The sequence below is a fragment of the Aptenodytes patagonicus genome, chromosome W (genome assembly GCF_965638725.1).
Source record: "Aptenodytes patagonicus chromosome W, bAptPat1.pri.cur, whole genome shotgun sequence".
NCBI classification, from domain to species: domain Eukaryota; kingdom Metazoa; phylum Chordata; class Aves; order Sphenisciformes; family Spheniscidae; genus Aptenodytes; species Aptenodytes patagonicus.
Genome location: NC_134981.1, coordinates 47,019,168 through 47,046,011, shown reverse-complemented (window position 1 = coordinate 47,046,011; position 26,844 = coordinate 47,019,168). Strand labels below are relative to the sequence as shown.

General features: G+C 42.9%; 1 protein-coding gene across 1 annotated transcript in view; it reads right to left on the bottom strand.

Annotated features, from left to right (window-relative positions):
- Positions 1 to 2,140: 2,140 nt before the first annotated feature.
- LOC143171869 (microtubule-associated protein 1B-like) overlaps positions 2,141 to 26,844 on the bottom strand; it is a 130,353-nt gene continuing 105,649 nt past the window's right edge. The window contains exons 4-7 of the mRNA XM_076360987.1: positions 24,981 to 25,121; positions 9,026 to 15,251; positions 4,489 to 4,727; positions 2,141 to 3,760 (exon numbers count right to left, since the gene is read on the bottom strand). Of these exons, the coding sequence (XP_076217102.1) occupies positions 3,605 to 3,760; positions 4,489 to 4,727; positions 9,026 to 15,251; positions 24,981 to 25,121 (6,762 nt within the window). The 3' untranslated portion in view covers positions 2,141 to 3,604. The remainder of the gene's footprint in view (positions 3,761 to 4,488; positions 4,728 to 9,025; positions 15,252 to 24,980; positions 25,122 to 26,844) is intronic.

Here is a 26,844-nt window from a genome sequence, read left to right as displayed (position 1 = left end):
GCAAGAACCCCTTGTGACAGATGAACAAAGAGAAGCATATGACAGAAATGTCCTAAATGCACAGTAAGTGCTCTTTGGAGCTGACTCGCTTGTGGTGGGAGGGATTGAAAATTTAATTAACAAATTGATTAAATCTTAGTAAATGAGTATCAGAACTCTCCTAAAATGCATAAGCTATCATAGACAATTAAAAAAAACCATTCATATACACAGTTAGCTCCATTCACCACAGTATGTAAGATAATAATAAAAAAATCAAAAGTGAATTCTGTGAAAGATGGGGTGAAAAGTAGAGGTCAATGAAGTCAGGCCCACCACAGGACTTTGAAAAGGCATGCAAGAGAGGCCCTGTCCAAGTTCAGGAGTGGGGTGTGTTCTCTAAAGTTAATTCTTCATTGAATTTTATGAAGCAGTATAGCAATAGCATAAAGATCATGACTGGGGATGCTGTTATGGGTAATACCATCATTTAAATGGAGTGTCCTTTACACTCAGATATTGAACCTTTATAATTAATCAATAACAAACCATGCTCCTAGAAATCTATGCTGATCAACAGCACTCATTGTTAATGTACACGGTACATTTTGATGACTGTTACTAAACTAATTGTGCAGTATTATGATTAGCACAGTTAGATTAGTTCCACAGGCAGGAAAGACATTAAGGGCAAGAGGAGCTAATGGAGGAGTTCATTGCTGTGTTACACCCAGGCGTGATTACCATTTAAAAGGGAATGGTTGGAACAGGCATTACAATACCTCAGAATAGCCAGACTGGGTTTTTAATATTCTTGTAGCAGCAAAAAATGAATGAACATTTTAAGATCGGCTGTAACTGCCTAACTATTATTATTTTTAAAGTAAAACAAATGCTTGAACCATCACAAACTTACTTGGGGAGAGTTAAGGCTTGATTCTAATTTCATTTACAGTAGGACCAAATGACTGTAATTTCCCTGATTGTAGTGAAATTGCTCCTGATTCACAGGAGTAAGTGGCATAAGTGAGATTAGTCTCAGGACCACTGCTGTACTTAGATTTTCTACCAAAGCAGAGGTACAAACCATTTCAGATATTGTCAGAAAATCAGAAAATCTGTTCCCACCCACTCAAAAAGTTTGAAATCTGACCTATATAAGAAAGTAGACAAAGCAGAATTGTAGAAATAGTACAACTATTCTGCCAAACATTTTGCCTATAACTTTGAAGACTATGTATTACAAAAGCAATTTTAAGTGAATGATTATGAGCCCAGCAAACATGCTTGTTTTCACAATACATTTCCATCTCCCTTTTTTGCCATAGTCATTCTGAGTTATTCTTAACAACTTAAAAGGTATAGTAATAAATAAAACAGCATTGCTAGAGATACCTAAAAAAAAGAAGACATTAAAAATAAATCAAAAACCCCAACAATTGAAAAACAGTAATTCACAGCATTAAATAGGCCTCAGGAGCTCACATTTAAAGGGCCCTAAAGCAGTATAAAAAAAACCCTCATAAAAATTAGGAGTGCAAACATATACCTATTAAACAAAAATATCCTAACAATGTAAAATTGAAATAAATTATAAGTAAAGAAAATAAAATGAGGTCATAGTTCACTACATTGTGAAACTTAATACCAGCCATAATGGTGAATCATACAGACCAGCACATATCTCCATTCTGGACGCCTTTACACCTTCTTTAAATTCAGATTTGCAAACCTTCTACAACGTAACAAGATTTTTTTATTGGGATAAAACTTCTGAGACTAAAAAATACAAACTGTCTTAAATGACGGAACTATTCTACATGGTGTTCGGTTGCAAGCAGTCTAGAGAAGGAAAGGAAGGGGGAAAGGAAGAGAGAGAGGAAGGAGGGAAGGGAAGGGAAGGGAAGGGAAGGGAAGGGAAGGGAAGGGAAGGGAAGGGAAGGGAAGGAAAGGAAAGGAAAGGAAAGGAAAGGGAAGGGACTTATTTTAGCTTATTGCTTATTCTATCTTTTTTCAAGATCTTGTGAGGATTGAGAATGTAGTTTACACCCTTGTAAATATTAGGCAATCAACATTTCAAATCCCATTTTCTGTCATCATCAATAGGTTAATTTTACCACCAGGGTGCCCCTCCCCCCCGCCCCCAAAAAGATATCGGCAGTTGACTATTTTCAATAAATCTTACCTCAATATCCATTCTCATTAGAACCTTAAAGAACATTATTAATTTATCTTACAAAACTACTAAAAAAATTACCTTCACCTGAAAAATTTTTCTTTGCATTTTCCTGTAAATGAAAACTTTTGTTAAAAATCTATTAAAAGTTCACACAGCACTAAAAAAAAAAAAGGTTTCTGTACATTTGTTCCCATATTTACTCTTAAATTAAACAAATAAAATAAGGTAAGACAAAGGAAGGTTGAATACTGTACAGACTCGCAGGTAACCTTTTTCATCATTCTGAATGTTTCACTAAGTTTTGCATCTCTGATACTGGGCACCACTTCAATCTTGCTTCCACAGTACAAAAGAAGCTTTCAAAAAGAAATGCTCATCTTGCCTTGTTGAGCTGTCCTGGTGCATCAATGAATTGTTCACAGAACTAACATACGTAATTCATAGCACCAAGCCGTTTGACCAGTCAGATAGGTTTCTAGTACCACACATGCACACTCACACTTCTTTACTGGTGTAACTATGATCCTACACAGATGTTTTATAAATTTGCTGTCTCAACATTAAAAAATAAGTGCATCAAGTTTCTTTGTACATTCAAGTCACTTTCTAAGGCAAATTGTCTACTGTATGTACTCCCAACTGCTTTGGTATTTTGCTTCAGTTAATTGACAGTGGACATGGGTGTTTAAGCATGTGGACTGGTCAGTTCTGACTGGAGTGAGTGGTTTTTTACTGGGAGCATGCCTTAGAACAACAATTCTGCATGTTGAAAGAAAGGTTTTAGAATTCTGAATGGGGTTCAGACTATGTGCATATTTGGCCTATGATTGTTATGGTATGTCAGTATGCAGAGTTCAAATTAAAGTGGAAAACTGCTAATGAGTGTTTAGGTTGTACATCGTTTCCTAGCCACATTCTGCTGCTTCTTATTTTCCAGCTAACTTAATTCTGTAAAGTAAGGACCTCCTTTGCAATAGCTCAGATTGATACAAATTTAAAACCTCCTTTTCATGTGAGTGCATAAACAGGCTGCAGTAAGCGATACAGCTATTGCCATGAGACTACTGGAGATCTAATTATTTATTACTTTCTCCTCCTACCCTTCTCTCTCTTTCTCTCTCTGTGTTTCTTTAGAGGGCAAATGCCTCTACCTAGCAGAAGTCAGTTGGGGTTGCTAGTACATGGTTTCCAAACGTTCAGCGGAGATGAAACTGGATCTGTATTTTCGCAGTAATTTGAACCCTACTATGGGAATACTGTTATTTCCCTTAGCAATCAGCAAAGACTGAAAAATATTAGTGACTTGCATCACCGTGATACAGTATAGCATTTTGCAGGTATACAGTTCAGCAGTTGAAATAGATGGACTGAATTTTTAGAAAAGGTGTTTTCAAACTGAAGAATTTCTGGAAACAAAGTTAAATCTTGTGGTGCATGGTCTCGTTCTTACAGTTCAATCTTGCATGCGGGAAAAGACTCATCTTGCATAACAACAGTGCTGCTGCTTGCCAAAACCATGATGTTGAGGTCCTGCTGTTTCTCATGGGTCTCTTGGTACCATTCCCTCATCACATCTGAGTCATGGGTTGGGATTAAGGTCACCTGCAACACAAAACAGGAGAACTCCTGAGGAATGAACAACAGAAACAACTGATAAGAAAAATGTCTTTGTAAGAAGTCCTGGCCAACAAGTATGATTCCCTTTTGGAAAGAGTGGATCTTTATACAATAAATACTTAAATAAATGGATGGATAAAAGGAAATAAATAAACATGTAGATAAGATAAAATGACTGTAAAGAAGCAGTTTATCAAAATAAAACCTTGGTTCTCTAAGGTGCTGAGATGCAACTTTCCAGAGATGTAGCAGTCTGTAGTCTGCACTGATAGCTCTTCAGATTATGGCTAAATATTTTGTTTACTTATTTATCATGTTGGAAAGGCACATGAAGTTTCCAAGTATACGTGATTACCATATAAACCATGAAACATTCACTTTTCTTTCCTACTTACAAACTGCAAGGTTTCCAAACTTGGATCATATATGGTATAGCAACAAGTTGAAATAGCCAAATGGCCCTGTAAACGAGTTCCCAACTGTTTTATTCTCCAGAGATAGGTCAGAAGGGCCAGAAATGGGCGAGCAGCTGAGTATGGTGCAGCTCTGTGCTTCACTTGGGTGTCCTCTCACATCACTGGTGAAACAAGGTGCCCAGGCTGGGACCTCCTGTCCCCAGCAGCCACCGCCCACTCCAGAGGCGCTCTGGCTTCCTGTAGTTGCTTCCCAGAGAAGATTAAAATTCCAGGTAGAAATAGCAGTGAAGAGCCTACCTGCATGTTAATCTCCCACTGGGCCTTGCCCTCCAGCAGGGAGTCCAGAACAGCCCTGCTTGGCTCCTTGGCTGCAGAATCGTTCCCGCTCACCACGTAGTAGGATGACCGCACCCTCTTGAAAAATTCAACATCGACATTCTTGCTATTGCTGTGGTTGGGAATGTACACCATATCCAAATACACGGGAGGTCCTGGAGGCATCGTTGTAGATTTTGCTGACTTACTATACCCTGGTCCTTTGGAAATCAAACAACAAAAGAATATATCACAGGCTGGTTAAAAACATGCATTTATTAATTACCATTATAAACACTGAGATGATATTCGTAAAATTGCTAGTGTTGGTTAAGCATTACATAGCTACAATTGTACTTCTGTGTCCCCTGAAACAATTATGGCATTACCCTCCTACATCTGATGACACGTTCCAGCTTTGTTGTATGCCAATTACGATTGTACTAGGAGGAAAAAAATGGAATAAAACTAACTAACTATATAATACAATAAAAACTCACTACCACATAACCAACATTTGACTGAACCTTTCCCAGTAATATACTACTATTATCCAACAATTACTACGCAGGGCTGTGATTACTGTGATTCCAGGGGATCAGGCCCAGCCAGCACGGGTTCATGAGAGGCAGGTCCTGCTTGACCAACCTGATCTCCTTCTACGACCAGGTGACCCGCCTAGTGGATGAGGGAAAGGCTGTGGATGTGGTCTACCTGGACTTCAGGAAGGCCTTTGACACTGCCTCCCACAGCATTCTCCTAGAGAAGCTGGCGGCTCACGGCTTAGACAGGTGTACTCTGCGCTGGGTCAAAAACTGGCTGGACGGCCGGGCCCAGAGAGTTGTGGTGAATGGAGTTCAATCCAGTTGGCGGCCGGTCTCGAGTGGTGTTCCCCAGGGCTCAGTTTTGGGGCCGGTCTTGTTCATATCTTTATCAATGATCTGGACGAGGGGATTGAGTGCACCCTCAGTAAGTTTGCAGACGACACCAAGTTGGGCGGGAGTGTTGATCTGCTCGAGGGTAGGAAGGCTCTGCAGAGGGACCTGGACAGGCTGGATCGATGGGCCGAGGCCAACTGTATGAGATTCAACAAGGCCAAGTGCCGGGCCCTGCAATCAGGTCACAACAACCCCATGCAGCGCTACAGGCTTGGGGAAGAGTGGCTGGAAAGCTGCCTGGCGGAAAAGGACCTGGGGGTGTTGGTTGACAGCCGGCTGAACATGAGCCGGCAGTGTGCCCAGGCGGCCAAGAAGGCCAATGGCATCCTGGCCTGTATCAGAAATAGTGTGGCCAGCAGGAGTAGGGAAGTGATCGTGCCCCTGTACTCGGCCCTGGTGAGGCCGCACCTTGACTACTGTGTTCAGTTTTGGGCCCCTCACTACAAGAAGGACGTTGAGGTGCTGGAGCGTGTCCAGAGAAGGGCAACGAGGCTGGTGAGGGGTCTGGAGAACAAGTCTCATGAGGAGCGGCTGAGGGGACTGGGGTTGTTTAGCCTGGAGAAAAGGAGACTCAGGGGAGACCTCATCGCGCTCTACAACTACCTGAAAGGAGGTTGTAGCGAGGTGGGTGTCAGTCTCTTCTCCCAAGTAACAAGCGATAGGACGAGAGGAAATGGCCTCAAGTTGCGCCAGGGGAGGTTTAGATTGGATGTAAGGAAAAATTTCTTTACTGAAAGAGTGGTTAAACATTGGAACAGGCTGCCCAGGGAAGTGGTGGAGTCCCCATCCCTGGAAGTATTTAAAAGACGTGTAGATGTGGTGCTTAGGGACATGGTTTAGTGGGCATGGTGGTGTTGGGTTGACGGTTGGACTCGATGATCTTAGAGGTCTTTTCCAACCTTAATGATTCTATGATTCTATGATTCTATGATACTATGATACTGAATTACCATTCAATAAATGTCAGTATTATTTTCCAAGTTAAGAAGTACAGCTTTTCAAAAGTCTCAGGTATGCATGATTATAAAAGCTAGGGTCACACAGGCAGCCATGCAGAAGTGGTCCTGAGATTTGGGGTATCAGCACATACCAAGACATAGTAGCAGTTGATATGCTCAGACTGTCTTACAGGTGCATCAGGAAGCAACTACATGTGAGCAGAAAGAGGGGCAAAGAGAAACTGGGAGAACAGAGAAAATTCCTAAAGAAATTACTTCAGGAAACTGAGAACAAGTGTTTGTTTGCCTGCTGGATCCTTATTTGCATACACAAACTAGCCACTTATCACAAAAAGTAGAGGGAAGCATGTTTTTGTTGCTATACATAGTGTAGTATCTGTTCTAAGAAGATGTTCAGTCAAAAGGAAGTTCAAAGTTTAAACACTCACATTAAAAATACTACCATAAAAAACTGCTTTTGCTACACACTGGATCACGGTGTGAACTGACAATCAGAATTCAACCAGTAATTGTATCTGGATGATCACCATTTACGTTTTATTGTCCTTCTCATGATGTTAAAGAGGATGAAGTTTGGTAAACTAAATTATGTGAGTGTCCTGGTTTCGGCAGGGACAGAGCTAATTTCCTTTCTAGTAGCTGGTACAATGCTGTGTTTTGGATTTAGGATGAGAACAAAGTTGATAACACGCCGATGTTTTAGTTGTTGCTAGGTAGTGCTTACACTAGCCAAGGACTTTTCAGCTTCCCATGCTCTACCGACTGAGAAGGCTGGAGGTGCACAAGAAGCTGGGAGGGGGCACAGCCAAACTGGCCAAAGGGACATTCCATACCATGTGACGTCATGCTCAGTACATAAACTGGGGAAAGCTGGCCGGGGGGGCCGCTGCTCGGGGACTGGCTGGGCATCGGTCGGCGGGTGGTGAGCAATTGCACTGTGCATCACTTGCTTTGTGTAGTATTATTATTATCATCATTTTATTTCAATTATTAAACTGTTTTTATCACAACCCACGAGTTTTTTCTCACTTGTGCTCTTCCAATTCTCTCCCCCATCCCACCGGGGTCGGGGGGGAGTGAGCGAGCGGCTGCGTGGTGCTCAGTTGCCGACTGAGGTTAAACTACGACACTGAGCATTACGCTCTATTTAGGATCCCATTTTGTAAAGCCAAGAAAGTCCAATACAATTGTCTAGCGTGACCTGCCATTCATCATAGGGCAATATGCCAAATAAGCATGATAATATGATAAGATTTCCTGAATTAGAGATTTTTTAACTATTGTGTATGTTACAAAGTCTTTTATCATCTTTCATCATAAAAAAATCTGTGATACATCTTTCTGAATTGTGGATACCAACATTGGATAAAATATTAGACATTACATTTTACACTTAAATGTCATCAAACAGAGCCTTGTCTTCAGCTCTAGCGTGTACCTGAGAAGTATGCTTCAAGGAAGAATCATAGAATCATCGAATCATTAAGTTTGGAAAAGACCTCTAAGATCATCGAGTCCAATGTCAACGCAACACCACCATGCGCACTAAGTGTCTCATCTACTCGTCTTTTAAATACCTCCAGGGATGGGGACTCCACCACTTCCCTGGGCAGCCTGTTCCAATGTTTAACCACTCTTTCAGTAAAGAAATTTTTCCTCATGTCCAAGAAGAATCTAATATAAAGCTAAAGTGCTGGAGAAATGTACAGCATGAGGAACTGTACTGCTGCTTTGAAAAGCATCTACTAACAGACACATGCAAACGATGGTGTAAGAAAGGAACAGCGGACGTCTTAAAATGGGGAAGCTACAGATAGCTGACTGATGGTTTGCTTGTACTGAATCCTAGACCTGCTCCTTGTAAAAAGCTTTCAATAGAACATCAGTCCTGACAACAGCAAAATCAAAGTATCCCCAAAACACTAACAAGATCTGCCGGAAACAACATATTAGCACAATGCCTCCTTCAGTAATCTAATTAATATTTTATTACTACTTAGAATACACAACAGTCATTCAAAATGACATTAATTTTCTGTGTGTTTAGTCATCACTGATGGCCTAAGACTTTAACTGGATTATGTGATATGCATGCTCAGCTCAGTGAAAGTGCTCTTACTACTGTTATCATTTTTTTAAAATACTCTTTTTAAAATTAATCCAGCAAAGTAATAAAAGCATCCAATGTCTGATAGTACCTTTGCCTCTCACAATATTAAATTGCATTATTTTATGTTAAGAGCATTGTGCCTACATGATTCATACAATGAATAAAGTGGTTCACTTTACTACTGATTTCACTTCACCTACAAAAGTGGTACTTTTAATTCTATTAATTGGTTAACAATTCAGACAGCTAGTATTAAGTTTTTTATATTTGATGTACTCTCTAATTCTTTACATCTGAGCAAACTGACACATCAAGTTTCTCAGATTGCAAAAGTTAATTCAGTGAATTTCATTCATTTAAATGTGGCCTTAACATGCCAGATTTATATTTAAAACATGGACTTTCTTTGGGGGTTTGCTACAAACCACATTCTCAGCTGATATAAAAGCAACCTAACTTCACTGCAACAACTAAGAAAATCTTAACATTAGGGAACTCCTATCTGTCTTTACCTGTGGTTGCAGTCTTTGCTGACTTGGACGTTGTTGTATTTGCTGCATTCTTGGTGTCCTTATCTTTCTCTTCCACTCGAGACTTTACTTCTGGATTAGAGATATTTTTGGTTGCCTTCTCCACAGACTCCTTCTTTTTTGGAGAAGCTGTTTTGGAAATTTTGTCTAAAGATTCTTTTACAGCTGGTTTGGGTGAAGCCACTTGTTTTGATTTACCATCACTTTTTTTAACAGGAGAAGATGACTTGGTCTTAGTACCCTGCTTTTTTGCCTTTGTCTTTTCTTTGAGGTCCTTCTTCAAAGGTTTACCCAAATTCTGATCGATGGGCAAAGTCTCTGGATCAACCATGGAGACATCAGGGTGCCTAGGGGAAGGGCTATGATCCTGCATCGGGACAGGCGGTGGGTCAATTTGTTTGTACATAATTGTCTTGTCTGTCGGAATGGTTTCTGACTCATCTTCCGAGTCAATGTTAGCATCTGCAGTGATGGAAGGGCATTCCTCAGTCTCAGGGGGAACATCCGAATCAGTCTGAGATGGGGCAGACTCGCTCATGGACGTGGGAGGGGTTTCGTCACACTGCCGCACTTGATGCTTTCCCCCAGAAGGTGGCTGGGCTCCCCCAGATTGAGTTAATGGCTTCTCTTGATCTTGAGACTGTTCTTCACTTGCAAACCACTCAAGGGGATTTGGGTTGATAAATGAGGGTGAAAGTTCAGGTTTAGGATGTTTATACTCGCAGGAGGACACAAGGCATAAGTCAACATCTTGACGGGATTCTGCTAACGATTTTCCTGGAGTAAAATGTGCACTTGCTTCATAGGAATAGCTAGTAGCTTCAGATGACCTGGTGGTTTTCCCAGTTGTCTCAAATGAGTAATCTGTGGCTTCAGGTGAGCTGGTGGCTTTCCCTGTTGTCTCATAGGAGTAATCCATAGCATCAGGTGATCTGGTAGCTTTCCCAATTCTCTCATAGGAATAATCTGTGACTCCTGGTGACCTCATGGTTTTCCCTGTCATCTCATAGGAATAATCTGTGGCCTCAGGTGATCTAGATTTTGCAACTGCCTCATAGGAGTAGCTAATATCCTCTGGTGACCTAGTAGTTTTCTCTGTGGCTTTATAAGAATAACTAAGTTCTTCTGGTGACCTGCTGCTTTTCTCTGAATCTTCTTTTTCTGGGCTGATTAAAGGTTCTGGACTGTGCTTTGTTAGGGGTTCCCGATAACCAAATGCTTTGACAGAGGACACTTGCAGCGACAATGAAAATGTGTGACTAGCTGACACTGCTTCTGTGATTGCAGGAGGTGAATCTGGAAAACTAGGAGAGTACAGAGGAGAAGATTCCCTTGGAGTTAATGGAGATAGGTCAGACTTTGGTGACAGCTTTTCTCCTAGGCTCTGCACCTTTTCTGAGGTAAAAGAAGAATGTAGTGACATATCTCTGGGTGGAACAGCACCTGAAAAAGTTTCTTCTGGCAGTGGTGAAGTTAACTGGGAAGGTGTATGAGCTGATGAAGTTGAGGATGAAGCTTCAATTTGAGAAACTGAAATAATTTCTGAAATATCCTTCTCCTGAGAGTAAGATGACTGCTCCACAGGGGAAATCTTCCGTGCAAAAGTAGGCTCCTGTATATCTGAAAGGCTATAATCTACTTCTGTCGGTCCATTTTCAGATATATGGTGTATACTAGTGCCTACAGTAGGATAGTCTGGAGATTGCCTACTAAAGTCCATTGCTAAAGACTGCTCAGGGGACTCCTGACCAAAATCTACTGACATAGTTGACTGCTCAGGAGATCTGTGATCGTGCACCAGGGTTCCTGATTTTGCGGTTTTAGGTGAGAAATCTGGTGGAGAAATTGACATGGGCCTTGGGCACTCTTCCTTAGATGGAGACATGTCTGTTTCCTGAAACGTTGTTGGCGTTTGTACAACTGACACTGAAAGGGAATCATCAACTTCAGTAGAGTGGGGGGATCCAACCTCAGCATGCAAAGAAGGAGATACATCATCAGTAGTTGGTTCTGGAAATGAACTAGTAGCAACAGATGCTGTAGAGACAGAAGCTACTCCTTCTATATGGGAATAGGTGTCTTCTGCTACAACCTCATCAACTGGAGTTGCAGACTTGTCAGAAATAGTGCCTTCAGAAACTGACATTTTGGTGTCTTCTTTTAAGGAACCAAACTGACTGATATCTATTTGAATAGGTGAGAGATCACCTGCTAACTTCTGCTCATCCAAGACCAGTGAAGACTGGGAGCTGCTGGGTTCTGTATCCTCCATTTTCCGTTCTAGGCTGAAGCCTTCCTTAATTACCATAAACTCCATGCTTTTTTCATCTTGTTTTTCTTGGAAAAGGCCCACAGAGCTGGCTTCAGAAACTGGGCTCATCTGAACAGGTGATTTTTCTTTTTCAGGTTTCCCCTCAGAAGGACTTCCGTAATCTCTGGTGAGAGACTTTATATCAGCACTCAAAAATGTATCATAAGTGGTCTCTGAACCTATCAGTGGTGGACTCCGTAGAGGTGAGAGAACCTTTTCAATAGGAGATTCTGAATCTGGCACAGGCTCATCCATAGGGCTTATTCTGGGTTTTGCAGACTCATCTTTGACTTCACTGAGTTCAAAGCTAACAGGAGCTTCTGTTGACTTTTCACTGGTTTCAGAGGGAAGCTGACTGGATTTTTCATCAGTTGGAGACTGATAATAAGGTGTGTGGCCAGCACTACCAGCAGCAGACTGTGAGGGAGATGCTACTTCTAACGTTTTATCTTCAGGGCTTGCACAGTGCTCTTCAGCAACTTCTTGATGTACATCAGGCAATGTAGCAATGGAGACAGGCTCAGCCGAGACCTTGATCTCATTGGGAGTGAGCGAAAAGTTCACACTACGTTCACTCAGTGGTGTTTTGGCAACAGGTGATGGAGGGGACAAACTCTCAGCTGGACTACGTTTTCCACCATCTTCTGGATAGGGTTCTTTGATTTCTAATTTGGCAGTGCCTTGGATTTCACTTCCTTTTTGCCAATATACATCTTGGGATGCAGATTTGCAGAATTTGTCTTCCTCTAATGAAGAAGATGGTGAGATGGTAGAAGCTGAGGCATTATAGTCTTTACCTTCTGTGGCCTCTGTTTTGGATCCTTCTGATAATCCATTAAAAGTATTCGGAAGTGGAGAAAGTTTAGGTCTAGCAAATTCTTGAGAGTACAGTGATGTCTCATACTTGGTAATGTTCATATACTCCTGAGAAGGTGACTCGCTTTCCTCATTGTTAGTTTCATCACTCATGACATCCCGGGGTGTAGACATTTCATCCATTGGAGTTGGTTCACTGGATATTTCGATGGTAGACTGTGTATAACCTGAAGTAGCAGTGAATTCCTCAGGTTGATCTCTATCTTCTTCATCAGAAACAGTGGCTTCACTTTCTGAACCACCAGGTAATGTTTCATCATGGATAGAAGAGGATGGTTCAACTGCTGGAGACTGAGGCTCTGAGCGTTTTATTGGTGTAATTATGAGTAGGCCATATTTATCTTCAACTTCACCAGCTTCTGCAGCTTCGTCTACCACAGCCATCACATAATCTTCTTCAGCTTCTATTTTTTCAGTCTCCTCTTCATCTCTGATGTCTTCTGCTTTGTCTTCCTCCTCTTCTTCAGTCTCTTCAGTTTCTGCCTTTTCTACTGCTTCTTCCCTGTCTTCCTCAGCCCGTTCATCTGATGCCTCATCATCTGTCTTTTCAATATATTTTTTGGCTTTAATGTTAGCATCTGCTTCAGCCATTATTTCTTCTGAACTCTCCTCCATTTTTCTTGCTTCCTCCATATATGGTTTTGTGGTGTCTAGCGGTGTCTTTTCTTCCTCATCTTCACCTCGTTCTTCAGCTTCTTCTGTCTCTGCCTTTTCCTCATAATCTCCTGCTTCATATGATTCTTCCAAGCCAGTTCCCTCATCTTCAAACTTTTCATTGTCATCAACCCTGTGCTTTTCCACAGGTTCCAATTCTTCAGGTGTTTGTTCACACTCACCCTCAGCCTCTGTGGTAGTTATGCCTTCATCAGAGGACTCAGCAGGTCCTTCATTATCTAATTTTTCTTTTTGGACTTCAAAAGCCTCTTTTTGTTCTGTGCCAGTGAGTTTCAGTTCATCCTCTATAAGTGTATCTTGAGGTTTTGTTTCTTTTATTGTTTCTACTTCTTCAGCTTTTAATTCCTCAAAATCCTTTGTTAAATCCTCTGGTGAAGACATAAGGGATCTCTCCACTTCAAGTTCTTTTCCACTAGCTGTAATTTCTGCAGCTGCTACAGTTGTGGCAGTGGCTCCAACTGCTGCAAGGGCAGCTTGCGCTCCACTGACTTTGATCTCCTTCTTCACAGTCTTAATTTTTCCTTTTTCCTTTGGCTTTCCAGCAGGTACTGCTTCTTTTTTAGCAGGTTCGTCCTTCTTTCTTGGTTTAGGCTTTGCTGCTGGCTTTTTGACTTCAGTCGAAGGAGCAGCTGTCTTCTTTGTTTCTTTAGGAACCTTTTTGATGTCCTTTTTGGCTTCTTTTTCTTCCTTCTTAATTTCCTTCTTCTCTTCTTTTTTACCTTCTTTTTTAGCTTCCTTTGGTGGAGCTTCTTTCTTTAATTCCTTCTTAGTTTCCTTCTTCTCTTCCCTTTTCACCTCTTTTTTAACTTCTTGCTTGATCTCTTCTTTTCTGGGTTTTTCTTCTTTTTTGATGGGTGTTTTCTCCTCTTTTTTAGAAACCTCTTTCTTTGGTTTTTCTTTTTCCTCTTTCTTTTCTTCAGGTTTTGCTTTGACTTCCTTTTTCACTGGCTTCTCCTTTGCCACTTTTGGTTTTACATCTGTAGCTTGTTTTTCAGGAGTTTCAGATTTTACTAATTGCTCTTCTTTACTTGTTACGTCTTTTTCTGCCACTATAGGTTTGGTCTCCACTTTTGCTGGTTTCTCTTTTTTAACTGGAACTTTTTCTTTGCTTTCCAGTTTCTGAAGCTTTTCCGGTGCTGGACTAGGCTTTGCAGGCTCCAGTGTTTCTTCTTTGGATTCCTTTCTGACAGGCTTGCTTGGTGGTGTCTTTGCAGCAGGCTTCAGACTCTCCTTGCTGTCTGTTCGTTGTTTCAACTTTGCTTGTTTCACAGCTGGACTAGCAATGTTCCCAGTTAGGTCTTTTTGTGTAACCATTGGTTGCTTAAGGAAGTCTAAGTGTTTGAGTTTTTCTAGTCCTTCTAGAATATTATATTGGGTGCTGTTTCCAGGAAACAGAACTCGGATTATTTTTTCTGCAGGATTAGCTGGATGCCACACAATCAGGGATGAGACAGAGGTGAAATAGGATAATGGAATGTCTAGTTCTTGGCCATTTGGTAGCAGGAATTCAGCTTTATCTTTGCTATTACCAGTCCACTGTTGCATAAAATATTGCACCTCTTTGCTATTTTTGACAGGATTAAGCACATACATCTCAAGTTTGCCAACTCCCATTTTCTGAAATAAAATGATGGGGTCAATGGTATTTCCTACATTTCTGAAAAGAGGTTCTGGTTTCATAGACAATTTATTTAAATACTGGAGAGTAAAACAAGCTTCTTCTACACTCCTTTTTACTCTAAAGTTAGGATCCGGGTTCTTCAGGTTCTCAGGTACATTAAGGAATACAACTCCTAAATCAGGTGAGATCAGATTTTTCATCCAGTCGCTGTTGGTAGTAGACCCTTGGGACTGTTCCTCTTCTAATTCAGCTATCTTTCGCTGAAGCATGCTATTGATTCCTGGCAGGTTATCATCTCCGATGTGAGTGAGTAGAATGGAATCTACCCTGTCCAAGTGCCGGATAAGTTTCCAAAAGCAAGATTTTCTTTCGGATCCTCCATTGATAAGCATGTTGAATCCATTCACTGCAAACAACGCGGAGTCCCCTCTTCCACCTGGGAAAATATAACAGCAGGGTTTGGAGAGTTTCAAGAAGCCTCCTGAAGTTGGAGGTTCCAAAATGTCAAAGGGTGATGGCACTTCTACTGATTCTGACAGATACTCTGTGAATTCAGAGAGTCCTTCCATTTCGGGCAATATGGAAGCTGAGTTGAGTTTAATGTTAATAAAGTCTTGAAGGTTGTGTCTGTCAAGGTTGGAATTTTTCCAGTCTCCTTCCTCAGGGCAGAAAAGAGTTAAGCTGGCTTTGTTGGCAGGGTGTGTGGTGCTCAATAATTCACCAATCTAGGGTTGTAAAACAAAAACACAAGAAGATGCATGTAAATTCATTTTTTAATGACAATTAATGTTGGAACATAATATTTCCTGATCAGATAGATAAAACCTTTTTCATTTGCTTCTGCACTGTTGAGTACCCATCCTAGAAGCTAAAGGAACCTGTTAGCACAGTTAGTTTACAACTGTATTTTTTTAAATACAAAGGAGCAGCTTATGAGGAAAGGTCCCTTCCTCATTGCCCAAAGGAGGAAAGTACCCCAAGGTCCCCCTTCCCCCCTCCACCCTTTATAGGAGGACAGTACAAGCTTTTGTATTCAGAGGGGATGAGGACTATGAGGCTAATGCTGCCAGAGCTGCCACTCTCTCTGCCATTGGCTCAAGTCTCCCTGCTGCCCCTGCCCATCCAGAAAAGCCAGCCAAATATCTAAGGTAAACAGCACATCCTCTTAACTGCAGCCCAGAGGAGGCCAGCATCCTCCCAGGGCAGCTGCCTTCCTCACCCCTTCCTCACACAGGATGTATTCCATGACACCATCATTACTAGAGTTCTTTCTGCAGGCTGGGTCCTGACTCCCAGATTAGCATGACTGACTGCAGGACGGTTTTCCAGAACACTAAGAAATGTTTTATTGCATAAAAAATCCAAACAGTTGCAAGTGTTGTATTTGTGAGACTGTGAGGTACATATATTTATATATGTTGCATTGTGCTGGTTTTGGCTGGGGTAGAGTTAATTTTCTTCACAGTAGCTAGTATGGGGCTCTGTTTTGGATTTGTGCTGGAAACAGTGTTGATAACACAGGGATGTTTTCGTTACTGCTGAGCAGTGCTTACACAGAGTCAAGGCCTTTTCTGCTCCTCACACCACCCCACCAGCCAGTAGGCTGGGGGGGCACAAGAAGTTGGGAGGGGACACAGCCGGGACAGCTGACCCCAACTGACCAAAGGAATATCCCATACCATATGACGTCATGCTCAGCAATAAAAGCTGGGGGAAGAAGAAGGAAGGAGGGACGTTCGGAATTATGGCGTTTTGACTTCCCAAGTCACCGTTACGTGTGATGGAGCCCTGCTTTCCTGGAGATGGCTGAAACCTGCCTGCCGATGGGAAGGAGTGAATGAATTCCTTGTTTTGCTTTGCTTGCGTGCGTGGCTTTTGCTTTCCCTATTAAACTGTCTTTATCTCAACCCACGAGTTTTCTCACTTTTACCCTTCCGATTCTCTCCCCCAGCCCACCGGGGGAGGGAGGAGTGAGCGAGCGGCTGGGTGGTGCTTAGTTGCCAGCTGGGGTTAAACCACGACATGGGCTAATGAATATACTGGGCCAAGGTTTGGGGTTAGTCCTATCCAGTTTATATTATACCATATTCGGATTGCTGTTTCATACTCCTAAATTCTGACTTTCTTTGCTCCTAAAAGTTGGCACACATAACGCAGACAGTGTTAAGCTACTGGTAGCACAGGCCAATGAAACGTTGGAGAAAAATTATTCCAGACATAGATCATATCTGTTAGGAATAGTGAGTTCAGGAATGCCCTAGAAAAGGCTTTAATGGATTTGCATTTCAAATGGTGACACAAAGGATATCAACAGTTCCATTGCTTACGCTATTTGATAACACAGAGATTTAACTGCTCATTCTCTTCTCTGGATTCAAAGTGACTCTGGGAGCAAAGAAATGTATCTGTGAACCTGATCATCTTTTCAAGCACTGAGATACATCTGTTGAGGAATCCTCAAGTTTTAAAGGTGTTACAGCTGGTGAAGGCAAACAACAAGTTGGCTGCTCAGAAAAAATACAAGATTGTTTCATACCCTGGACCACAAAGGTAAAAAAGAAAGGTTTTCCTCTACTAGCTGTTGTTGCAGAGGCAGTGGAATGGGACCATCTTCAATTTTCTGGCATGGGAGAAGTTGAAAACAACACTTTTAGGCATTGCCTGCAGGGAGTTCTGCAAGCTAGAGATGGATTTCTGAATAGGACTTCATAAGATTATCCCTCAAAGAGTGTTTACTTATTTGTAAGCACATCCCATGACCATAGTTCAGATTTGGTCCAGTGAAATAAAAATGGACAGAGACCAGAAATACCAACTTTACTACAATACTCATCAAACCATACATGCTTATGGATCAGGACAGTACTTTCTTCTAATCACTAGTTAACAAATCACTAACCACTTTTTTCTAGCCCTTTCTTAGAATAGAATAGAATAGATTAGACTAGACTAGACTAATTTCAGTTGGAAGGGACCTACAATGATCATCTAGTCCAACTGCCTGACCACTTCAGGGCTGACCAAAAGTTAAAGCATATTATTAAGGGCACTGTCCAAATGCCTCTTAAACACTGACAGGCTTGGGGCATCGACCACCTCTCTAGGAAGCCTGTTCCAGTGTTTGACCACCCTCTCTCTAAAGAAATGCTTCCTAATATCCAGCCTGAACTTCCCCTGACACAGCTTTGAACCATTCCCACGTGTTGTGTCACTGGATCCCAGGGAGAAGAGCTCAGCACCTCCCTCTCCACTTCCCCTCCTCAGGAAGCTGTAGAGAGCAATGAGGTCACCCCTCAGCCTCCTTCTCTCCAAACTAGACAAACCCAGGGTCCTCAGCCGCTCCTCATAGGACATGCCTTCCAGCCCTGCCACCAGCTTTGTTGCCCTCCTCTGGACGCATTCAAGGACCTTCACATCCTTCTTAAATTGTGGGGCCCAGAACTGCGCACAATACTCAAGGTGAGGCCGCACCAACGCTGAATACAGCAGGATAATAATACACCTCTTTTGACCGGCTGGTTATACTGTGTTTGATGCCCCCCAGGATGCGGTTTGCCCTCTTGGCTGCCAGGGCACACTGCTGACTCCTATTGAGCCTGCTGTCGACCAGCACCCCCAGATCCCTTTCTGCAGGGCTGCTCTCCAGCCACTCCTCTCCCAGTCTATACTTGTGTCCAACGTTACTCCGTCCCAGGTGCAGAATCCGGCATTTGGACTTGTTAAATTTCATGCCACTGATGATTTCCCAATGTTCCAATCTATCTCGATCCCTCTGCAAGGCCTCTTGTCCCTCAAGAGAGTCAACAGCACCTCCCAGCTTGGTATCGTCAGCAAACTTGCTAATGGTGCATTCAACTCCTGCATCCAGATCATTGATAAAAATATTGAGCAGAACTGGCCCTAGGATTGAGCCCTGAGGAACACCACTGGTGACTGACCGCCAGCCAGATGTAGCCCCATTCTCTACAACCCTTTGAGCCCTGCCCTTCAGCCAGTTCTTCACCCAGAGCACCGCGAACCTGCTCATCCCACAGTTGGACAACTTGTCCAGAAGGATGCTGTGAGGGGCAGTATCAAAAGCCTTACTAAAATCCAGAAAAACTCCATCCACCGCCTTCCCTTCATCCACTAGGCGTGTGACCTTATCAGAGAAGGAGATCAAATTGGTTAAACAGGACTTTCCCTTTGTGAACCCATGTTGACTGCGCCTGAGGATTGCGTTGTTCTTTCAATGCCTTTCAATAGCACCCAGTATGATCTTCTCCATAATTTTTCCAGGAACTGAGGTTAGACTAACAGGTCTGTAGTTTCCTGGGTCTTCCCTCATGCCCTTCTTGTAAATTGGAATAATGTTGGCTAGCTTCCAGTCAGCGGGGACCTCCCCCAGACTCCCAAGACCTTTGGTAGATGATCGAGAGGGGTCCTGCCATATGTCCTGGTTTCGGCAGGGATAGAGTTAATTTCCTTTCTAGTAGCTGGTACAGTGTTTTGGATTTAGGATGAGAACAAAGTTGATAACACACCGGTGTTTTAGTTGTTGCTAGGTAATGCTTACACTAGCCAAGGACTTTTCAGCTTCCCATGCTCTACCGACTGAGGAGGCTGGAGGTGCACAAGAAGCTGGGAGGGGGCACAGCCAAACTGGCCAAAGGGACATTCCATACCATGTGACGTCATGCTCAGTACATAAACTGGGAAAAGCTGGCCGGGGGGGCCGCTGCTCGGGGACTGGCTGGGCATCGGTCAGCGGGTGGTGAGCAATTGTGCTGTGCATCACTTGTTTTGTGTATTATTATTATTATTATCATATTATTATTATCATTTTATTTCAATTATTAAACTGTTTTTATCTCAACCCACGAGTCTTTCTAACTTGTGCTCTTCCAATTCTCTCCCCCATCCCACCGGGGGCGGGGGGAGTGAGCGAGCGGCTGCGTGGTGCTTAATTGCTGACTGAGATTAAACCACGACAGTCCTTTTTGGCGCCCAACGTGGGGCACGAAGGGTTTGAGATAATAACAGATTAACCGGAGTGTATTAAGGAACTTATATCTGTTAATAGTTGAGGGTCACAATGTTGGTTTCTCTGTTCTCGATATTGATTTGTATAATCTGCATCGCACTCTTTTTCCTGCTGTACATGTTAAAGATTGGTGTTGGGTTTTGCAGTTTGCTGTGGTCTGCAGTGAATAGTAATGTCTCGCTTGTGAGGTTTGTTTTTAGAACATTGACCTTGACGTTTCTGTGGTATGTAAACTTCGCAATGAAGCCGTTACTGTACCACGGAGATCATTTCGTGGAGACAACTAGCAATTGCAGTAACTTTTCTGAGAGTTTTTTTACGGAGGAAATACAGAATGGCAGTGTCACTACCTTCTTCTATGATGTTTCCTCCTTCATTACAGTAATTTTTCAGTATTTTGAGCATCCTTGGGCAGTTAAGATACTTCTATTAATACTTCTTGGGAATATTGTTTCGGTTTTGTCTAAAGTTGGTAAGCAATTTAAGAATATCATCCAGAGATCTGCCCCAAGGCTGAATAATTATGAGTGGCAGGGTGTGTGGGACAAGATGGGCAAGTACCTAGGCCAATGGGCACCCCCAGTGTTTTGGAACTTCACCCCTGAGCAAGTGCAGAATCCTGAAAAGTTAGTAGAATATTTGGAAAAAGTATGCTGTCACCCTGGCAACTCTAGAGAGATGCAACTCATTGCAACGTGCTGGGGCCTGGCCCATGCCTACCGAGCCCTGTTCAACACCATTCAGTACCCTCAAAGGGAAGAGAAGGTCTCTGGCTCTGACAGTAAAGCGACATGCACTGCGGCCACTCCAACCCCGGCGACAGACCCTGTGGCCACTCAGACTCCGGTGACATGCACTTGCACTGCGGCCACTCCAACCCCAGCAACAGGCCCTGTGGCCACTCAGACTCCGGTGACATGCACTTGCACTGCGGCCACTCCAACCCCGGCAACAGGCCCTGCGGCCACTCAGACTCCGGTGACATGCACTTGCACTGCGGCCACTCCAACCCCGGCGACATGCACTGCGGCCACTCCAACCCCGGCGACATGCACTGCGGCCACTCCAACCCCAGCGACATGCACTGCGGCCACTCCAACCCCGGCAACAGGCCCTGCGACCACTCAGACTCCGGTGACATGCACTTGCACTGCGGCCACTCCAACCCCAGCAACACGCCCTGTGGCTGAACCAAAGAACGAGCCTGTGCCAGTATCAGTCGCCCCTGTACACAAGAAGAAATCTTGGAAGCGGAAGTCAGCTCGTTTAGTAAGGGAGGGTCCCCTGTACACATCATGCAACTGATGCTACATGGAGTAAGTGGGTCGCACCGATCACACAACGGGCTCGAATAGGAAACCCCAGTCGCCCAGGAATTCTGGAAGTGATCATGGATTGGCCAGAGGGCAAAGATTTTGGAATATTGCCAGAGGAGGAGGTAACGCGTGCTGAAGAGGCCCCAATGTATAATGAACTACCAGAAAATGAGAAGCAATATGCCCTGTTCACTGATGGGTCCTGTCGTCTTGTGGGAAAAGCATCGGAGGTGGAAAGCTGCTGTATGGAGTCCTATGCGACAAGTTGTAGAAACGGCTGAAGGAGAAGGTGAATCTAGCCAATTTGCAGAAGTAAAGGCCATCCAGCTGGCTTTAGACATTGCTGATCGAGAAAAGTGGCCAGTGCTCTATCTCTATACTGACTCATGGATGGTGGCAAATGCCCTGTGGGGGTGGTTGCAGCAATGGAAGCAGAGCAACTGGCAGCGCAGAGGCAAACCCATCTGGGCTGCCGCATTGTGGCAAGATATTGCTGCCCGGGTAGAGAACCTGGTTGTAAAAGTCCGTCACGTAGATGCTCACGTACCCAAGAGTCGGGCCACTGAAGAACATCAAAACAACCAGCAGGTGGATCAAGCTGCTAAGATTGAAGTGGCTCAGGTGGATCTGGACTGGCAACATAAGGGTGAATTATTTCTAGCTCGGTGGGCCCATGACACCTCAGGTCACCAAGGAAGAGATGCAACATACAGATGGGCTCGTGATCGAGGGGTGGACTTGACCATGGACACTATAGCCCAGGTTATCCATGAATGCGAAACATGTGCTGCAATCAAGCAAGCCAAACGGTTAAAGCCTTTTTGGTATGGAGGACGATGGTTGAAATATAAATATGGGGAGGCCTGGCAGATTGATTATATCACACTCCCACAAACCCGCCAAGGCAAGCGCCATGTGCTTACAATGGTGGAGGCAACCACCGGATGGCTGGAAACATATCCCGTGCCCCATGCCACTGCCCGGAACACTATCCTGGGCCTTGAAAAGCAAGTCCTATGGCGACATGGCACCCCAGAAAGAATTGAGTCAGACAATGGGACTCATTTCCGAAACAACCTCATAGACACCTGGGCCAAAGAGCACGGCATTGAGTGGGTGTATCACATCCCCTATCATGCACCAGCTTCTGGGAAAATTGAACGATACAATGGACTGTTAAAGACTACGCTGAGAGCAATGGGTGGTGGGACGTTTAAACATTGGGATACGCATTTAGCAAAGGCCACCTGGTTAGTCAACACTCGGGGATCTGCCAATCGAGCAGGCCCTGCCCAGTCAGAACTTTTACGTACTGTAGATGGGAATAAAGTTCCTGTAGTGCACATGAAAAATATGCTGGGGAAGACAGTCTGGGTTGTTCCTGCCTCGGGCAGAGGCAGACCCATCCGTGGGATTGCTTTTGCTCAAGGACCTGGGTGCACTTGGTGGATAATGCGGAAGGATGGGGAAGTCCGATGTGTGCCTCAAGGGGATTTGATTTTGGGTGAGAATAGCCAATGATCTGAATTATGTGATGTTAAGTACTAATTATAGTTATAATAGTTATACTAATAATACACAGATATACTAATAATACTAATAATATTATATGCCATACTAATGTTATTATAATAAGAATCACCCAGATTAATGAAGAATAACTTCAGTGAAACCAAGCAAAGCACAGTGATGATGGTACCAGAACTGACTTCAACCTGAAACAATCCAACACCACATACCATCTCCATTTTTCCTGCCCTGAAAGATTATTATGACAGATGGAGCCTGAAGTCATGGACTAAATGAACTCACCGAACATTTTAGAGGGATGGCCCACAGATGAAGGGAATGATATCTGTGTATGTGTGTATATATATATATATAAGGGGGTGGTGATTAATGAAAATGTACTGGAAAATGTGAGACTTGAGCATGATGCAAATGGTATAGAATAAGGGGTGGATATTGTCCTGGTTTCGGCAGGGATAGAGTTAATTTCCTTTCTAGTAGCTGGTACAGTGTTTTGGATTTAGGATGAGAACAAAGTTGATAACACACCGGTGTTTTAGTTGTTGCTAGGTAATGCTTACACTAGCCAAGGACTTTTCAGCTTCCCATGCTCTACTGACTGAGGAGGCTGGAGGTGCACAAGAAGCTGGGAGGGGGCACAGCCAAACTGGCCAAAGGGACATTCCATACCATGTGACGTCATGCTCAGTACATAAACTGGGAAAAGCTGGCCGGGGGGGCCGCTGCTCGGGAACTGGCTGGGCATCGGTCGGCGGGTGGTGAGCAATTGTGCTGTGCATCACTTGTTTTGTGTATTATTATTATTATTATCATATTATTATTATCATTTTATTTCAATTATTAAACTGTTTTTATCTCAACCCACGAGTCTTTCTCACTTGTGCTCTTCCAATTCTCTCCCCCATCCCACCGGGGGCGGGGGGAGTGAGCGAGCGGCTGCGTGGTGCTTAATTGCTGACTGAGATTAAACCACGACACCATAACATCCAATAGCTCCTTCAGTACTCTGGGATGAATCCCATCAGGCCCCATGGACTTATGAACATTCAGCTCATACAGCCGATCCTTTACAATTTCAGTGTCCACAAATGGAAAATCACTGTTCCTGCACTCATGGTCCTCCAAAAGTCAGAGGACTGGGCAGCCCACGGTCTATCAGTATTAATAAAGATTGAAATTTTTTCTAACCTTTTTTCCAATTTGTAGACCACCTAAAAATTTCCCATTAATGGGACCCTTTAAAAAATGTCACATACACAGACTGCAGTATGGCAAATATGATCTTTCTTTGCTTTTGTGAAATCTTTTAGAAGCAGTGAGAGCCCAAGGTTTCAGAGACAATAAGCTGGAACCCAACACTTTAAAACAGCCATGCTGGCTGGCTGGTGAGCATGCTGCCAGCAGCAGAAACAAGCCAAGTGAGCTTTACTCAGAGACCATGGGAGTACGCCCTGCATGCCCACCACTGCGGCAATCCCTCGGCGGCTGTAACTCATAGCCAACCACCACTGCTCCGCTTTCCAGCCAATGGTTTGGCTTCCTAACTGTAATGGTAGGATTTGCCCCTAGTTTTGCATGTAGTCATAAAGTAATTATGTGTCGCTAATTAGCCAGTGATGCAAGGAGCTCGGGTTTGCAATTTCACAGAAAAGTAACTGCGAACTGACAGTGACTTTTAGGCGTCACGCATGTTTCAGAGAGCAGGAATCCAGTTCTTTCCCCAACCCTACAACTATATGTTGAACAAAGAGGCTTTGAGAAAAGGATCAAATGGATACAATAAGGTCACACTGGAGCTCATGCAAACTTTGCTTTTTCAGTGCTGAATTTTCAAATCTCACTCCACTGAAATGCTCCTAATTAATTTTGGAAACTAAATACCTAGGGATGCAGCCATATAGTTTATTTAAATATATATATTTACACAGCAGCCAAATTAAGTGTGACAGCTTGTTTACTATGGATTCCTGCCCTATGAGAGCTTTCAGACACAGTACATTAAGCAAGACAGCTAAATAACAAGTCACAAAAGAAACAGCATTAAATATTGGTATACTTCATACTTATATTTTTGGTATGTAAAAATCACAAGATTTACAGATTTCACTAGCAAAATTTTAAACACTACAGTAAAGAAGCCAAGCAGGTAGGTGGTGCAAAAAAATACAGCCATTCCAACAGATAGCCTCTGTCTTATTTAATGTCACCTATTATTTAGCTGCCACCAGGCAAGAACCTGGTGTCAAATTCAATTTGACTGCTTTGTATGTGCACCTTAGATAAACAAGCTGTATATTTTAAACACAACGCTATTTCCTTCCATTGTCAAAATGTTCCTTGGTTTTCTGTTTCTCGAAGTTACAATTTAATTCCCCAAATTAAAATGTAATTCCTTTGTTAAGCAATTTACATCAAAACTGAAGTAAATTAAATAAATGTCTTGAAAGAAAGCCTATAATGAAGAGTAAAGAGCGTCAGCATTAGTTAGCCAATGCTAACTCTAACAACACAGAGGGCCATTTTTAGTCTTCTAAAAACCTGTGCCATCACATGACAATGTATGGAAGACACTTTTCTGAACACACCTCTTGATCCGTGAAGATCTCAATGAAGTTCTGGAAGGAGAAGGTCCCTGACTGAAGAATGAGTTCTCCTGTGTTTTCAAAGCACTGTCCAGTTAGTACAAGGAGCTTGTGTCTTGCAGCATCTGTGATCATTAAGCGCACCTAGAGTGAAGGAGAGAAACACATTAATAATGGGAGTTACCACGTGTTTGTACATTCCTCTGAGAACATACAGTTTACCTCGTCTAATTTAAAACATATTTTGCACCAGAGTCTCCCAGGACTATTGAAACATTTTCAAGTTATAGTGCTGTTTACAAAAGACAACAAGAAAGGAGCAAAAGGGAAAAAAGGAGGCACAAGAAGTGATTAAAGAGAAAGTCTGATGAATAAACCAAACTAATGACGTGGGGGAAAAAAGAGCAAGGAGCAGAAGAGAACAGAATTTGAATGAAAAAATAATATTTTCAATTAACAAATATATTTCTTGTATAACTTGTTGAATTTTAATAGCACTGTATCAGGACAGCCTTGGCCAACTGTGTCCCACATGCTAATGAGGGACAACTACATGTGTCAGACTGTTTTTGGAAGGCTGATCTTCTTTTCCCAGTGTACAGCATTACTTGCCATTCAGTTGCAAAAATGTCACTAAAAAGTAACAACCACAAATCACACATAAAATGGCATATTTAGACTGTCATTCTGTTGTAACTTGAATCATCTACAAAGTTAAAGGCTGTTTCTGTTTCACCATAATCATAACCAAGCACTCAGATACAGTCACATGCACCATTTACATCTCATGATGTCACTAACTACGGACACTATACCTTTTTTAAGTGTGACAGCCCAAGACCTTTTTCAATACACAGTAATAAATTATGTAGATGCCTGATGGCTCAAAGGAGCTTGCTACTGAGAAATAAACTTCTGCATTTTGAAATAACTGTTAACTATTTTAAACTAGATCCACGTTACTTTACTTCACCCTCACTACAGCTAGTAATAATTCCTGTTTCCCCCCCAGGGGGAGATTTACTTGCATGCTAAGAAAAATCCATATATTCAGTATACTTCTGTTGGCTGAATTCAACTTAAATTGAAGAGCAAAACTAAACAAAACCATTGTAAGATTCTGTACTGTTGAGTAAACTTTTTGTAAATGTGGTGGGTTGACCTTGGCTGGCCGCCAGGTGCCCACCAAGCTGCTCTATCACTCCCCTCCTCAGCGGGACGGGGGGAGAAAATAAGATGAAAAAAACACATGGGTCGAGATAAAGGCAGTTTAATAAAGAAAAGCAAAGGCCGCATGTGGAAGCAAAGGAAAACAAAAGGATTTATTCTCTACTTCCCATCAGCAGGCGATGTCCAGCCACTTCCTGGGAAGTAGGGCCTTGGTACACGTAGCAGTTGCTCCAGAAGACAAGCACCTTAATAATGAATGCCCCCCCTCCTCCTCCTTTCTCTTAGCTTTTATTGCAGAGCAGATGTCATATGGTATGAAATATCCCTTTGGTCAGTTGGGGTCAGCTGCCCTGGCTCTGTCCCCTCCCAACCTCTTGCCCACCCCCAGCCTACTGGCCTTTGGGGCGGGGGTGTTGGAGAGACAGCCTTGATGCTGTGGGAGCACTGCTCAGCAGTAGCCAAAACATTGGTGTGTTATCAACACCTTTCTAGCTACAAATGCAAAGCACAGCACTATGAGGGCTGCTATGGGGAAAGTTAACTCCATCCCAGCCAGACCCAATACAGCAAATATTTCAAAAGTCTTGTCTAACACTGAATAATCAATTCAAATTAAGGTAAGGTATGAATTTCAAGTGCACTAATTCCTCTGTTCAGGGAGAATTAAGTTAAACCAGAATAGTGATTCCGTAATAAG